The sequence below is a fragment of the Cydia strobilella genome, chromosome 23, assembly GCF_947568885.1.
Source record: "Cydia strobilella chromosome 23, ilCydStro3.1, whole genome shotgun sequence".
NCBI lineage: Eukaryota > Metazoa > Arthropoda > Insecta > Lepidoptera > Tortricidae > Cydia > Cydia strobilella.
This window is the reverse complement of record NC_086063.1, coordinates 2,963,249-2,980,507: the sequence shown is the minus strand read 5'-3', so window position 1 is coordinate 2,980,507 and position 17,259 is coordinate 2,963,249. Positions and strand designations below refer to the sequence as shown.

At 38.0% G+C, this 17,259-nt stretch overlaps 1 protein-coding gene across 2 annotated transcripts in view; it reads left to right on the top strand.

The window, feature by feature from the left end:
• LOC134751769 (uncharacterized) overlaps positions 1–17,259 on the top strand; it is a 91,746-nt gene that overhangs the window by 30,210 nt on the left and 44,277 nt on the right. For both annotated transcript variants that reach the window (XR_010128691.1, XM_063687231.1), the window contains exon 2: positions 9,661–9,731. Coding sequence is in view for 1 of the 2 variants with exons in the window: in XM_063687231.1 (XP_063543301.1) it covers positions 9,661–9,731 (71 nt within the window). In the remaining variant the exon portion in view is untranslated. The remainder of the gene's footprint in view (positions 1–9,660; positions 9,732–17,259) is intronic.

Sequence of the window (17,259 nt, the reverse complement as noted above, 5' to 3'; positions counted from 1 at the left end):
TAACATATAGTTGTTCAAGCAAATCTTGTCAGTAGAAAAAGGCGCGAAATTCAAATTTTCTTTGGTACGATATCAATTTGCGCCTACATTTTTAAAATTTGCCGCCTTTTTCTACTGACAAGATTTAACTTACTTAAAGTGACAAGTGTTTATTATTCTATAATTTTATTGTAGTACTAAAAAAAAAATTCTAATTATGACAATATAACATAATTAGTTATTTACCTATTTTGTTTCACTTTATTTATCATTCAATACATTTAATTTTTTTATGCCTTTAGTCCTAATCATCTGCACTTTCAATCCGGAGGTCGCGGGTTCAAACCCCGGCTCGTACCAATGAGTTTTTCAGAACTTATGTACGAAATATCATTTGATATTTACCAGTCGCTTTTCGCTGAAGGAACACATCGGGAGGAAACCGGACTAATCCTAACAAGGCCTAGTTCCCCCTCTGGGTTGGAAGGTCAGATGGCAGTCGCTTTCGTAAAAACTAGTGCCTACGTCAATTTTTAGGATTAGTTGTCAAGCGGACCCCAGGCTCCCATGAGCCGTGGCAAATGGCGGGATAACGCGAGGAAGATGATAAGTTCTAATCATCTGCGCACCACAGTTTGCTCCTCTCTCCAATTCCCTGAAATGTTGGTGCCTTCTATACATAAAGCCCCAAGCAACTGCTTTATTTGATCACTGGTTTATCCGGCACTGATAGCATACCTTTAAGATAACAACCCTCCTGCCTACTGACAATAGGAGGATATAGAATTATAAATATAGCGAAACATATAGATTTATTTATAGGTACTGAATTTACTGATCATATACACTGTCAACATAGGTTAAAAAATACAATGTACAATTTAAGATCAAAATGAACTACAACTAGTGCCAAATATGTGCGATATTACATTGACTTTTTTTTATACTACGTCGGTGGCAAACAAGCATACGGCCCGCCTGATGTTAAGCAGTCTCCATAGCCTATGTACGCCTGCAACTCCAGAGGAGTTACATGCGCGTTGCCGACCCTAACACTCCTCTCCCTCGAGCTCTGGCAACCTTACTCACCGGCAGGAACACAACACTATTAGTAGGGTCTAGTGTTATTTGGCTGCGGTTTTCTGTAAGGTGGAGGTACCTCCCCAGTTGGGCTCTGCTCTAGATCTGGAATGACATCCGCTGTCCTGTGCCCTACCACACAAAGCGAGATGTTATTCACAGTGCCCATACCTCTCTTTTGGACGTAGTTTAAGGACATACCCGGGTCGGATATACTTTTGTTATGTTATAATAATTATTATAAATTGCCTATCATACTACTTAATGTCTCAATATATTTTGATAATAATCAGTACAAAATGCGTAGTGACAAGTTTTGGTGTTATTTTTTTTATACTACGTCGGTGGCAAACAAGCATACGGCCCGCCTGATGGCAAGCAGTCACCGTAGCCTATGGACGCCTGCAACCTGTTTATTTCAAGACTTGGCATAGTATAGTAAAGAACAAAGAAGTTTTAACGGAAACAGCCCTTTCTTGTCACTAACAATTTTTGATTGGTGGCATAGGAAGATCAATCAGTGATGGGGTTTCAAATGATTATTCCCACTAGGTACCACCAAATTGGTAACAGTGGTAACAACAGATTTTTTTTCACCTATACCCAGTGGAGGCAACCATGAAAAATAATTTCCAGAAAAAAGCGCACTGATAATAATCATCTTGCTGGTCAGTTGCTGATAATGCAGCTTAAGATATCATGCTTAGTACAAAATACAACTACTCCGTAAGAAAACTATTTATAAGTCAAAGTTGCCTGCAGCAATACATTTAATCAGATGATGGACTGGGCTCTGGGCATGATGTATTTGACGCTATTTTTATTTTTTTATTTGAAATCATTATACAGCGTGGAAAGATAAGTCGGGCCCTGGAGGGAAACTACCTTAAATCCTTAAGCTGGCTCATTTTACTTAAAGGAGACATTCCTTTATTTTTAAAAAGAAACAAAACTGCATTCAAAGATTTTTTTAAACTCGCTTGCCTCGCACGGGACTCGAACCAACTAAAATAAAAAAAAACAAACACTCCCTATTTTATTATACTAATCGATAGTATTATTATTCAGGATAAAATTTCTCTAACCAACATTTGGTCTTAAAAATAAAAATGATCGTTAAATCTAACATTAATTTTATTTTACTATCAATTTGTTACACTTAAATTATTTAACTGATAAATTGTTTGAAATGAGCCCCCTCGTTCCGGCTACACAAAATTAGTCGCCGTTGAAATTCATTTCTTGTACCCTTCAGCAAAGTTGTAGCGGAGTTTTACTCCAAGGGGGATGTAATGATAACCTCGCTACATGGATCTCTATGTATACAAAGCACAGTATAAAATAGCTATTGCACTGACCAGGAATCAACACTCGATGGGCGCACAATTCCATCTGCTCTCAATCTCATACCTCTATTCTCTTGTTATGAATGTAACCTCAACACTCTCAGGGAGATTAGAAGGGCCCCAAGTCCCGTGGCTTGTATCAGTGGATGCACGGCACAACTGAATCTCGACAAGAGAACTCATCGTGCATCCCGCATCTCATAGGTATACTCTTCTCAACCTCATCCGATGAGTACTGAGGTGGGAACCATGTGGTCCCCGACGAGCCTCCACAACAACCCCTACAGCTCATCCATCAGCCTCCATAAGAAACCTCCAGTAACTCAAACCGATAAACTCCAGCCAATTTTTTTCAGCCGTCTACTTAGGAGCATAAGTTGGGTTATTCAAATTTTCAAGTTTTATTTTTTTCCGCAAAATCTGCTTTGAGCGCCCGCAAATGACCTACCTATCTTGAATCAGTATGGTCGGCTGATGTTATTCTGCAAGTGGCATCGTAAGGACCCGATTCTGAGTATTTTTTTCAACCGTCGACTTAAAAGCTTAAGTTGGGTTATTTAAATTTTCAAGTTTTATTTTTTTCCGGAAAATGTGTTTTGATCGCCCGCAAATGACCTACCTATCTTGAATCAGCATGGTCTGCTGATGTTATTCTGCAAGTGGCATCGTAAGGACCCGATTCTGAGTATTTTTTCAGCCGTCGACTTAGGAGCATAAGTTGGGTTATTCAAATACGAGTATTTGTTTTATTTTTTTCCGCAAAATCTGCATTGATCGCCCGCAAATGACCTACCTTTCTTAATTCAGCATGGTCGGCTGATATTATTCTGCAAGTGGCATCGTAAGGACCCTATTCTGAGTATTTTTTTCAGCCGTCTACTTAGGAGCATAAGTTGGGTTATTCAAATTTACAAGTTTTATTTTTTCCGCAAAATCTGCTTTGATTGCCCGCAAATGACCTACTTATCTTGAATCAGTATGGTCGGCTGATGTTATTCTGCAAGTGGCATCGTAAGGACCCGATTCTGAGTATTTTTTTCAACCGTCGACTTAAAAGCTTAATTTGGGTTATTTAAATTTTCAAGTTTTATTTTTTTCCGGAAAATGTGTTTTGATCGCCCGCAAATGACCTACCTATCTTGAATCAGCATGGTCTGCTGATGTTATTCTGCAAGTGGCATCGTAAGGACCCGATTCTGAGTATTTTTTTCAGCCGTCGACTTAGGAGCATAAGTAGGGTTATTCAAATACGAGTATTTGTTTTATTTTTTTCCGCAAAATCTGTATTGATCGCCCGCAAATGACCTACCTTTCTTAATTCAGCATGGTTTGGTCATGTTATTCTGCAAGTGGCATCGTAAGGACCCGATTCTGAGTATTTTTTCAGCCGTCGACTTAGGAGCATAAGTTGGGTTATTCAAATACGAGTATTTGTTTTATTTTTTTCCGCAAAATCTGCATTGATCGCCCGCAAATGACCTACCTTTCTTAATTCAGCATGGTCGGCTGATATTATTCTGCAAGTGGCATCGTAAGGACCCTATTCTGAGTATTTTTTTCAGCCGTCTACTTAGGAGCATAAGTTGGGTTATTCAAATTTACAAGTTTTATTTTTTCCGCAAAATCTGCTTTGATTGCCCGCAAATGACCTACTTATCTTGAATCAGTATGGTCGGCTGATGTTATTCTGCAAGTGGCATCGTAAGGACCCGATTCTGAGTATTTTTTTCAACCGTCGACTTAAAAGCTTAATTTGGGTTATTTAAATTTTCAAGTTTTATTTTTTTCCGGAAAATGTGTTTTGATCGCCCGCAAATGACCTACCTATCTTGAATCAGCATGGTCTGCTGATGTTATTCTGCAAGTGGCATCGTAAGGACCCGATTCTGAGTATTTTTTTCAGCCGTCGACTTAGGAGCATAAGTTGGGTTATTCAAATACGAGTATTTGTTTTATTTTTTTCCGCAAAATCTGTATTGATCGCCCGCAAATGACCTACCTTTCTTAATTCAGCATGGTCGGCTGATGTTATTCTGCAAGTGGCATCGTAAAGACCCGATTCTGAGTATTTTTTTCAGCCGTCTACTTAGGAGCATAAGTTGGGTTATTCAAATTTAAAAGTTTTACTTTTTCCGCAAAATCTGCTTTGATTGCCCGCAAATGACCTACCTATCTTGAATCAGCATGGTCGGCTGATGTTATTCTGCAAGTGTCATCGTAAGGACCCGATTCTGAGTATTTTTTTCAGCCGTCTACGTAGGAGCATAAGTTGGGTTATTAAAATACGAGTATTTAAGTTTAATTTTTTTCCGCAAAATCTGCATTGATCGCCCGCAAATGACCTACCTATCTTGAATCAGCATGATCTGCTCATGTTATTCTGCAAGTGGCAACGTAAGGACCCGATTCTGAGTTTTTTTTTCAGCCGTCGACTTAAGAGCATAAGTTGGGTTATTCAAATTTTCAAGTTTTATTTTTTTCCGCAAAATCTGCTTTGATCGCCCGCAAATGACCTACCTATCTTGAATCAGCATGGTCGGCTGATGTTATTTTGCAAGTGGCATCGTAAGGACCCGATTCTGAGTATTTTTTTCAGCCGTTGACTTAGGAGCATAAGTTGGGTTATTTAAATTTTTTAAGTTTTATTTTTTTCCGCAAAATCTGCATTGATCGCCCGCAAATGACCTACCTATCTTGAATTAGCATGGTTTGGTCATGTTATTCTGCAAGTGGCATCGTAAGGACCCGATTCTGAGTATTTTTTTCAGCCGTCGACTTAGGAGCATAAGTTAAAGTTTTTGCATTTTATTATTACCTGTCTAACCTTATTTAATGCCGCCAAATTACTGTACTGTGTCGGTGTTATATCGGGCTTATGTAGGGCTTAGAATCGTTAGTATCTGTGTCGATTGCTTGTTACACCCTCCCTACTGAACTATCTCGGCCGGCCAATATGAATTTTTCGATTTTATGTTTTTATCTATTGAGATCCTAACGATTTTAATGTCTGAACAAACGTGAACTAACGTCGCCCGATGGATTCACATAGTTAGTTTGACTGATTTCGGGGTGGGGTGGTTAGCGTGAAGACAGCCACCCCACTTTAAAAAAAAAATGAAGGAATCGGGTCCTAACGATTTCAATGCTTGAACAATCATGAACTAATGAATATCTTGCTATCTAGACCAAAAAAACTAACAATAAATGGTTTGGGGTGGCTAGCGTGAAGTCAGCCACCACCATAGAAAAAAAATATATAAAACCACGAAAATCTTTTAATCTGTTTTGAATACCCGCAAGTTACCGTACTGTATCGGTTGTATATCGTCTATAGATGCTTATTTAGGGCATAGAATCGTTAGTATGTGTCGATTGCTTGTTACGCCCCCCCTGCTGAACTATCTCGGCCGGCCAATATGAATTTTTTGATTTTATTTTTTTATAGCAAATCTATTGAGATCCTAACGATTTTAATGCCTGAACAAACGTGAACTAACGTCGCCCGATGGATTCACATGGTTAGTTTGACTGATTTCTGGGTGGGGTGGTTAGCGTGAAGACAGCCACCCCACTTTAAAAAAAAAAAAAAAAATGAAGGAATCGGGTCCTAACGATTCCAATGCCTGAACAATCATGAACTAACGAATATCTTGCTATCTAGACCAAAAAAACTAACAAAAAGTGGTTTGGGGTGGCTAGCGTGAAGACAGCCACCCCCTTTTATTTTTAAAAAAAATCGATTTTGGAATCGGGTCCTAACGATTTTACCTACTGAACAAACGTGAACTAACGATGAACTAACGATATAGATATGCCATTTGCGGGCAAACGAAATGGGGTGGTCAACTTCACGAGCATTGTATCTCATGAACCGTGATAGCTAGACAGTTGAAATTTTCACAGATGATGTATTTCTGTTGCAACTATAACAATAAGGTTAATATTGTAAGAAGCTCGTAAGAAGTGGCAATGCAAACTCGAAAACGTTGTTTTATGACGATGTGCTGTTCGAATTGGACAGACTAAAAACGAAACGTAAATAGTACACATATTTGTATGGAATTCGATCAGGGACCGGCCCGCTATCTCTTATCGGGGTTTTATAAGGGTATTGCATAAGGCTTAACTCACCATACTCTTTGCCAGACGAAACCCTTTGTTTTGCTTTTAAAAACCCTTATATAAAGCTACCACATTTGAGTAATCGGTAGCCCAAATACCCTTACAAAACCCTTATCATCCGCTCACCAACACCTTGCATATTGCTTATAAGGGTTAGCCTTATAAAGGGCTTCCCTTTTAGCTATGTAAGCGTGCTAATTTAAGTCGTCTACCTTGTTCATAAAGCACACATTTCTTCGAATCCGAGCGATCGTCGGCGGTGACGGCGGCGTTCTTTGACTAGGCACGTATTTTCTTTCCTTTTCATACACTACCGTAGATATATACTAATCCTGTCTCTTTCACGCAAAGGGAAACCTTTATAAAAAGCGCTCAAAGATAAGGGTAACCCTTATTAAGAGCTAGCCTTATTTTTGGTTAGCTTTTCGGTAAGGGTTAGTCAAAGGTAAGGGTATGAATGGGCTTGCAGTTCAAAAGGGAAAGTCTTTCAATGTGTTAGCCGTGTTTAAGTGTCGCCCATTGAAAGGGTTTTATCGCGGAAAGGGTTGTCCGGTCCTTGAATTCGATAACGCTTGTCCTTATTGGCACATAATAACCACCAATCGTCCACCATGTTACGTTTATTGTGATGTTTCATTAATCTAAAACTATTTAGACGTAATGACACAGTACACAAGTTTATTTAGTGTAAAGTTTGCCAGGTGTAGCAGGGGAGTCAAATGTACATTATTTTATGCATATTGTCTTTCTTTCTACACCTGTCAACTGTGGGTCAGGTACAGCAGGAAAACGTACAGCGCCATCCGTGTGCAGTATAATAATATATTCCGGACACTGATGGGGCTGCCGCGTTCCTGCAGTGCCTCCACCATGTTCGCGGAAGCCAGAATTCCTGACTTCTACGCAGTGATACGCGCGCGCATTGCTTCCTTCTGGGAGGGATGCGCCGCTCGCAAAACACCATTCTCATGTCGGTGTATCGCAACATTAGTTGCAATATGTTTAGGCACTGGCTTTCCGTGCACCAAAACGGGAACAAAAAATAGTGTACTTAATGCTATTTAAATTGTTCAACTTATTTTATTTTATTTTATTATTAAGTACTACTTCTTTTGGCGCTTTAACTTTTAAATTGTATCTTGATATGGGTGTACGAATGTACTTTTTGCCTGAAATAAAACTTTATTTATTTATTTTATTTTATTTTATTTAATACTAATACTTAAATAAGTAAGTAAATCATCTAAGTACGTGTTTTAAAGATATTCATGGATAAGCCGATTAAATTTTGGCTTTGACTTACTTTTACTTAGAGTACTACGTAATAAGCTGCTTATGTCGCCTTGTTTAGGCAAACCAATTTTATCATATAGACAGCTTGAAATACATAGTAAATACACATTGCATATTTAGGTAAGTTCTGTTTTAGTTATGACACAGAGTGTACAAATCGTTTTAGTGTCTTATGTCCGCACTACGTGTCTGTCTGTGTCATTACAATACAAGCATCAATGTATGTGTTGAAACAGCAGTTGAAAATATTTTAGCTTAACCTATTCGACGCCGTGTCAAACACAAAAGCTGTCACTCGGACGCCACGTCACCGAAATGTCAAAACTGAAATTGAACTTTATGCACATGCACGTAGGTTTATGTTTCTCTGTGGTATGTGACGAATTAATCGGTCTTTGGCGTTGGACCTGCGGTGCTGATATATCGGTCATTGGCGTCCAAAAGGTTAACCATGGCAAGTCTTCATATTCTATTGGTTGATCATAAACAAAAGTGCGTTTTTTTCTCTTTTGACTAGTATCTAATGTGCCAATTGATGTTTAATAGCGATTTTAGGACGGACATTTGGTTAATACAATAGATTATGCTCTTGTCTAATTCATGTTTTTCTGCACTAAATAACACTAGCGTTCCATTTCAAATATAAATACCATCGTTTATACTGTTACAACTATTTTACAATGGCTTATAATGTTCTAATTCTTGCAATACTCTTACAAAGTTATTTCAATAGCTTTCATGGTCTTAATATCTGCGTATATGTAAATCTTACGTTGTGTACATAGAATATGTGTGTATGTAGGTCTGTGGGTTGTGGTTTGTTATTAATATTAATATTGTAAGCATGACGTAGAATTGAGTACGCGATACGATACGAGTCAATCTACTTTTTCTTACGAGTATATTTAGTTTTTTGGGGACAATCTCACACAGAACGATATAGACCCAAAGCAGAGCTACCTACCTAAGGTATTAGTAAATACTTAAGAACAACACTTTTAAGTGACTATCTGACACAGAATTCACAGATGGTGGACAGCAATAAGGTTTAAAATATTGTCAGATTGTCACAATTTAGGTACCTATTTCAACTTTGACCTGATTCAAATTTTGTCAATCTCCTCATGCACTGTCAATTGTCATGTTAGATGAAGGAATATTCCTATCGTGAGAGATTCTGCACACATCTAAGAAATTCAAAGTGTGAAATATGAAATTGGGAAATCCTCTTGTGCGAGGATGCCTGTGCCCAGAAGTGAAAGCAAAGAGTCTTCTTAAATTAAACTTGGAAAGAAGTATGTAACTGAGGTAAGGAAGTGTGGTAGACGCACGCGGCCGGTGAAATATTGAAGTTCACGCCGCGCGTGTGATTCCGGGTTGAACTTGACCAATCAATACCTAGTAAAGTTGAATGCCTTTCTAACACCGAATATCAGGTGGGCAGAGAAACACTCAAAAGCCATGAATTCAGTCATATAGTATGGAAATATATTTCAAAATAACCCACTTTCATTCTACTTGAATATAGTAAAATTGTAGTAACATCTTTGCCTCGGATGTCTTTCTTTAAGACGAAGCGTATTTTATCAATATGCCGATATTAATTTGTATGTTGTTTTAATCAATATATGCCTGTCATTAGTTTTTGGTTCAAACTGAACTTGAGGTTACCGGTTCTCTACATTCATTTTTGGATGAGAGCGTTTTTTATAAAAAACGAACCTTGTAAGACCCAGGCCAATTTTTGCGCCTTTAAACTTGGAACTTTCTTTATTTCTATTCCAAAACTTGGTCAAGGTCAAATATAAATGGATGAACTAACAGTTGTATTATTTTGCAGCCCGCAGCCCGCATGGCAGTGCGACCAAGATCCCCAGCCCTGTGGGGACCTTACTCTACAGACAGACACCGGTAAGTACATTATTTTTATTACAGTATAGAACACCTACACATAACAATAAATCTTACCTTTAAAAAAATGTATAGAACGGAAATAACAATTTTAAGAATTGGCTTGGGCATGAGTAAGCTGCACATGCTTATTCGGTTGTATGTATAGTCCCAGGCTAATGTAGAGGGAAGTTCAAAAGTGCAACGCATGATACTCTATTAAGCCCGGTTCACATTTGTCTGACGCGTGACGTGTCGTGTTGTGGTGTGTCGTGACGCTTACCGGTTTCATACATTTAATATGGTTGCGTTCACATTTGTCTGATGTACGCTGTGTGATGCTACGGCGTATAACTTTAACGTAACTTACGTATCTTCTTCAAAATTAAACGTATCCAGCAAATGCGAAAAATTTGCCGGTGCCGGATCATTATAACAAAATGACAATTTTCTTGGTTGTGACGCATATAACAGATACAGAGGAGTTGCGTTCTTCAAAAAAGCATTTAATCAGGGGATTTATGGGAAAAATTAAGAGAATCTTTGGCGTTGTCCTTTTTGTATAACCTCACCCTGGTTTCCTGGGGTCCCCTGGGGGGGGAGTGGGTAAGGAATAAAGTTAAAATTATTAGATACTTTGTTACTACAGAAACTAACACATCAATTGATTTTAGGAAACAAGTCCAAGACAGGTTTTTAAAGGGTCGGCAACGCGCGTGCAATATCTCTGGTGTTGCAGGCGTTCATAGGCTACGGTAACTGCTTACCATCAGGCGGGCCGTATGCTTGATTGCCACCGACGTGGTATAAAAAAAAAAAAAAAAAAAAAAGTCTCAAAATATTCACTATGTTTGTGCCAATCAAGTAGCAAGAAGGAAAGCAATTTAGTACCTAATTTCATTGTTAAACATTTATTTTCTTAATAAATATTATATTTAATTTCGTACTTCTAGTTTTTGTGTAGTAGCAGGCGTGGCTCACTCCGCGATTTTGTCGCGTCGCTATAAGTACATGCGGCCCACACCAATTTTGATGTCTAGCTATAGTAGTTGCCGCGTACCGCTACGGAACGGACGCCTGCTCGCGCTTGCGCCACCTAGCGGTCATATCTTAGAATAGAATAGAATAATATTTATTCAGGCAACACATCATTCAAAGATACATTACAAATTCATTCAATTTCATTACAAAGATACATTAACAACAACAAGGAAGAAAAAAAAAGACAAAGGTGATAAATACAAAACTAACAGATAAGGATGTGAGGCTGAAATGGTCTCCACTCAGCAATGCAGTTGATATCTGACGTAATAGATGCGTTTTGTTAGAGTGAACCTTCTGTACCTAGTACTATTATTTATTCTGTGGTAGTAGATATGCACCAAGCACTTGCAGCACGTGACAGTTTGGAAATGTCACAAAAAACGTTTGACATGTTTTATTTTCATTAGTGTCCGACTGAAACCGGCTTTTTTGCCGTAACCGAAAGGTACGGTTTTGCTTTAGTTTCAGTCGAAACCGAATCTTCGGTTGGACACTACCGAAAACAGTTTCGGCGCGGACGAATGGTTCGTCGGCAGTTATTTGGCCGAAGCCGAACCTTGAATGACCTTCGGCCGAAACATGATTTTTATGCCGAAACCGAAACCAAAACTTCGGTCGGACACACATTTTCATTGACATTTTAGGTTTATTAGGTACCTATATGGATCAAACTAAGGCCAAAGATAAACCGAACTGCCTATTTTACCCCCCATGTTCAGCGAAAATAATTGGTTTGGTAGGCATTAGGCAACCCAAAGGCACAAGCTACAACGCCTTCGATACTTCTTCGGAAACGATGTACTTAAGTGTGGCGGCTGACTTATAATTCCACACTCCACACATTACAATCGGTAACAGTGAGCTGAGATACCATGCTACATTAAAGATTCTGTCTTACAAGTGGGCCGTATGCTTGTTTGCCACCGCGGGGGTATAAAAAGCAATTGGTTTAAGATTACTTAACCAGATTAATATAATTGAAGTTTCACTGCTTGGTAATTATGCAAGGCGTATGTGGAGTGGAACAGAGAGGGAAATTTCTCTTCGCCGTTTTGGTTTTGCAAAGGAACTTTTACTGAACTCCTCATTTTAGGGTCATCCTCAAAAAATATATGCCATTCTCAATCAAAAGGGTACTTATTGTCGGTTGTCAATAAGGCGCTATTTCCATATAGCTTCAATTGAAAATCAACGTTATTGGTTATTGACAAGCGACAATGTGGTACCTTTTGGTTGAAAACGTCACATAACTCACATATGTCTGCGGTCTAATTGCCGCGACCCATACAAAATGTATGAAAAGTGTCGTGGCAAATAGACCCAACCTCAGACATATTCTGAGAGAATGACCCTTTAGCGGTTTTCCGGTTGCATCCGAAGGAGCCCTGGAGAAATCTGTACTGACGACAGTGACGACTGCCTCGGCAGTGTAAAACTGACATATTCGATAACGTCTGCGTAACTTACTTACTTTATTTGCGTAACGCACTAATATGAGAGTAAGTTACGCACACGCTAGCGAATATGTCAGTGTCAAACTGATGGTAGCCGTAAAGGTATCATGCCAAATATCGGCTTCTTAGCTTTAAATATAAGAGGTGGTAATAAAACAGGCCGATGAAAGCTGATTGAAGATGACGCTCTTCTAAATTTAATTAGAGAAACAGACAGAAGTGATTGATCCTATGGTTTTAATACAGAACCTTCTTAAAATGCAAGCGAAGCAAGCAATACATTAACTTCAACCTTTCAATTATAGCTTTTTTTTTTTTACATTTATGGCCTGGATGCGAGTCCTTTAAGCCAAGTCTTTATTTTGCTATTTTTAAAACACTTCATTTAAAGGGTTAAATGGCAGAGAATGCACTAGTAATTTTGTTAATACACTTCACTTTAAATCTTCAATGCTGTATTTTTGATATACTCGTATAACGGAACGTAACTGTCAACGTTTTTAAGAATATCGGTGAGGCGGCGGGGGACATTATTATCAAACACTTCACTTAATTCACTTGCAAGAATGAGTCTTTGAAACGTCAATTATAGTTACCTAAAGTCCTTTTAAAAGGACAAATTCAAATCTAATTTTGAACTATAATGAAATAAAAGAAGGTTCCGAATTAAAAACTGCAAAAATGACTCTGGAACTTAGGAGGGTAGAGTTATTAGGTGGTAACAGTTGATTCAGTGGAAAATCAGTTCGGGACGAAACAATCAGTTTTTTTCCGAAATAAAATAAACTACGTCTGCCGTACCAATTTAGTTTTTTAATGACCATCTTTGGTAATATTAATATCATTTCCCCATTTGGATTTATTTCTTGCACTATTGATTCAAATTAAAAGGCTATAATTCCTTTGAACTCGAGAACACAGTGTATTTAATATACCGCCGGGCGACTAGTGCTCTCGCAATAAAGTCGAGCTGGATAGGAATTCAATTTAATGGATTGCAGAAGCGACTTCCTAGCTAACAGTTATTGGAGTTAAAAATAGAACTGAAAACACTGAAAGGTTTTACTTCAATGTTCGTGAAATAATTACGTTACCGACTAATACAAAAATTGTTTCATTAAAATATATTTATCCTCAAGCCACCCATGCATCAAAACTTGTCAAGAAGACGCAAATTTGAGTTGTCGAAACAAAGATTCAAAATAGATTTGAATGGGAGAGACCTCTGAGCTCTGCTCGGCAGGGCTCGGCTAGAGGATATAGATTTGAATGGGAGAGACCTCTGAGCTCTGCTCGGCAGGGCTCGGCTAGAGGATATACATATACATGTTTCGATATGTATTTGTTATGATCAGAACTCTGTTCCCACTGGTTTCCCTATGGTTTGCCTCGAGACAATGAGCACCATACCATATGCTACCGAAACCAGAAGTAAAAGAAAACTAAATAAAACTTGCCCAACGAAATAAAAAATTAAAACCCATCAAATGTAATGTGGTTCGCTCGAAATAGTATAAAAGTTTTCAACCCCAACTGTTTACTTGTTACAAAGTAGGTAAATACATTACTCATTTAAACAAATACACGCAATAACTCTTCTGTAGACAAGCAGACGCTTAACACGTGTCTAACTTCATACAATAACATAAAACAAGGCAAACACAATCTTACCACTAAGGTAATAAACACTAAGACGAACGCAAAAGTTGAGGTATTTCAGTAAATTCTTGCCGCCTTTTTTCTATAAAACCACAGACAAGGAAGTCTTTTACAACTTATTTATTAGTCTGCACGATTAAAATAATTGTCTATAGATTAGTCATACTACAGTTAAATAGATTTTTAGATAAATTACTGTTTCCATCCACCACCTGTTTCACGAATTAACATTAGAACAATGAAAAGATAGCATCTTGAAATGGTTGGCTGAATGAATGATGCCATAGTGTGATGAAAAAAGAAGATCAAGTTCGAATTCCGAATGAGTCACCTGTCAAACTTTTGCGGTAAAAAATGGCCGACTGAAATAGCGATGGAACGGTGTACGGTGAATCACTGATCATGTTTTTTTTCTTTAGTGGGCAATAGCTTAGTAACTGAAGTGGGTAATGATTATTTATCATCAGTACTTTACTACTGTACTCCTACAGTTTTTACACAAAATGGTGGCAATTCACTTCGACTCATTTGCGCAAATAGTAGACTATATCTCTTGTTTTTTTTTTGCTGGCTATGTGGGCTATGCTGCTAGTGCTTTTAGGGGGAACCATGGGCAATGGTTACTCTGCCGAATAACCTCAAATTATCATTTTCCTTGATATGTGTGTCACTGTCGAATGACTAACACAACGCGGCACACACAGGAATATTAAGGAGATAGATTAATATTACAAATAATTGGGCCAAAAAAACTGAGCTCGGTAGCTCAGTTTTTTAATTGCAGTCAATTAAATATTATTAAAACTAAGTGTTGATACTGTTGATGTAGTGTACAACATCAACATATATTTATATAGGAATAAGACATAAGAAAGTCTAAAAAAAGCTAGACACCTTATTTAATTCGCAAAGTTACAATGCGAAAATAGTTTTTGCCGTATTACTTGAAAACTTTCACTGAAAGAATTCCAATGTCCTAGGCCAAACTTATTTCACGGTTGATTTTGATCGATGAAGTGAAAACGATGAAAAACTTGCATAACGGATATTAAAAATGATATAACAGATAGTGGAAAGTAATTTACATATTATAAATAACTTATTAGCGGATTAGCAATAGAACTAGTATTTTAGTAAAGCAAAGTAAGGGCTAAAAAACCGGCCAAGTGCGAGTCGGACTCGCCCACCGTGGGTTCCGTACTTTTTAGTATTTGTTGTTATAGCGGCAACAGAAATACATCATCTGTGAAAATTTCAGCTGTCTAGCTATCATGGTTGATGAGATACAGCCTGGTGACAGACAGACGGACAGTGGAGTCTTAATAATAGGGTCCCGTTTTTACCCTTTGGGTACGGAACCCTAAAAACGGAATGTAAAAAACTCACAGATTAAAATTTATTTTTAACCCATTGAAGACTTCATTTACAATATTCCGGTTTGAATTAATGAAATCTTATTTACTTAAGTTAAGTTGCAATTTGTATGTCTATCTTTTTGTTTTTAGCAATTAATGCATGTTAGCCATTAAGTATTAATTGTAATGCCAATTAGCACGTAAAGTTTAGCTGTTAGTGCTTATTGAATGAAAAATAAATAAATGAAATGAAATATGTATGTCGGCGGCCGATCGTAAAATCAGGCAGGTCATGAAATTCCTAGGCGTGTCACGAATCGTGAAAATCATTGTCTCGTTCCCTGAGCACAGTTTGCCCTTCGGGTATCTGAATTCTGAAGCAACCTAACTAACCTATCTTACCTATCTATTGGTTTAATGTGACTGCCGTCAAAATCAAAACATTACACATCAGGAACTTTATGTTCGGCCGCCGATATGTACATGGTTTGGTACGTACAGACATTGACACCATATGCTGCTGTCATATGTCCAGAATCAGAGACCGGTTGGTCGCCCCTCACTCTGTTTCAAGGATTCCTTTAAACGCGGCATAAATGGCTTCAGCATTCCAGCTAACCGTTGGGAGGAACACGCGGAGATGAGACCCGAGAGTGGCGTCGTAACCTGCGGGAAGGCATGGCAAAGCACGACGAGCTCTGGCTGAACCAACTTAAGCAGAAACGAATTCGCAGAGCTGCTGGATCACCCCAGGAGTCAAGACACATTTGTGATCGGTGCGGCAAGAAATGCCAATCGGCCATTGGTCTATACAGTCACCGCAGTCTACTGTAGACTACCTCCTCAAAATACCTCTAGTCGCTCCAACTATCATCTGTAAAGATACTGTGGCCAATGATGATGTTGATGATTTCCAGAATACCTGGCGTACGGACGGCTTCATCCGGAGACCAAGGCTTAACTAAGCTACGAAGACACAGTGACTCGCACTACAGACCCGCCAATCTATAATCATATCTAGCCTAAGTCATGACACGGACACATAGCTCATAAATACGACCCTTGAATTTAATGCAAATTATAGCTTTCAAATGTAACACTGCATTGTTCTACATTGCGACAGTCTGACTCATTCCATCTTTAACGGACAAATGTATCTTGGACTTATGTTCTGTAGTAAACTTAATACAAGGAAGGTCTTATGTAGTTGTGCGGTAGATTAGCATACCTATTTCTATTGTGATAGTTTAAGAGGATTGTGCGATGCTGTGTCATCGGTTAAAATTAAATCGTGGCTATTGACAAACTTAAACTGTTTCCAAGTTTGTGAATTAATACATATGCGGGTCATATAGAGATTTATCTTTAATTTCCGGGTGCATTCCAAAAGAACAAAATTGATTTTATCATTTAGCTCTGTGCAAGTAGATATCGGTAGCAGCGGTAGCTAGATAGAAGTATCATAGTGATATCTCTCATTTTCTATTGATCAAGATTTACACTGTTTCCAGAACTTACATAGCTAGTTCGGTCATTTTAATATATTTCCGATTTAACGACTTAATATCTCTTCTAATCTTCTGATATTAATATTATTATTTTGGTTTACCATTGTTAATAACACGTGAGTGAGTGATTTCTTTACTGTTTGATAATACCTCTTGTACTTAAGATTTATAAACATTAATCTGATAAAACACGCACTATTCCTGTCATGACTGCTACATGCTAAAACCAATAACACGGCCTTAGCCCCTAAATCAGAATTGACTACCAGTTACCAGTATAACACGAAAGGTTAATGTTGAGACTTGTCCCCTATAGTGTTTATTGTTACACAATTGGCTTTGGTTTGGGTTTAAATTGTTTTATGACTTAGTGGTTTAATCGTTTAAGTTTTATGCCCATCTGCCTGTAGAACAAAATGTTAGTTAGACATAAGTATGGAATTATTGAAATTGTGTAATATTTTCACATTAGTTATTATGGTGTGTCCTAGCCCTAAGTTAGCTCCTAGTCATTAGTTAATTTGCATGT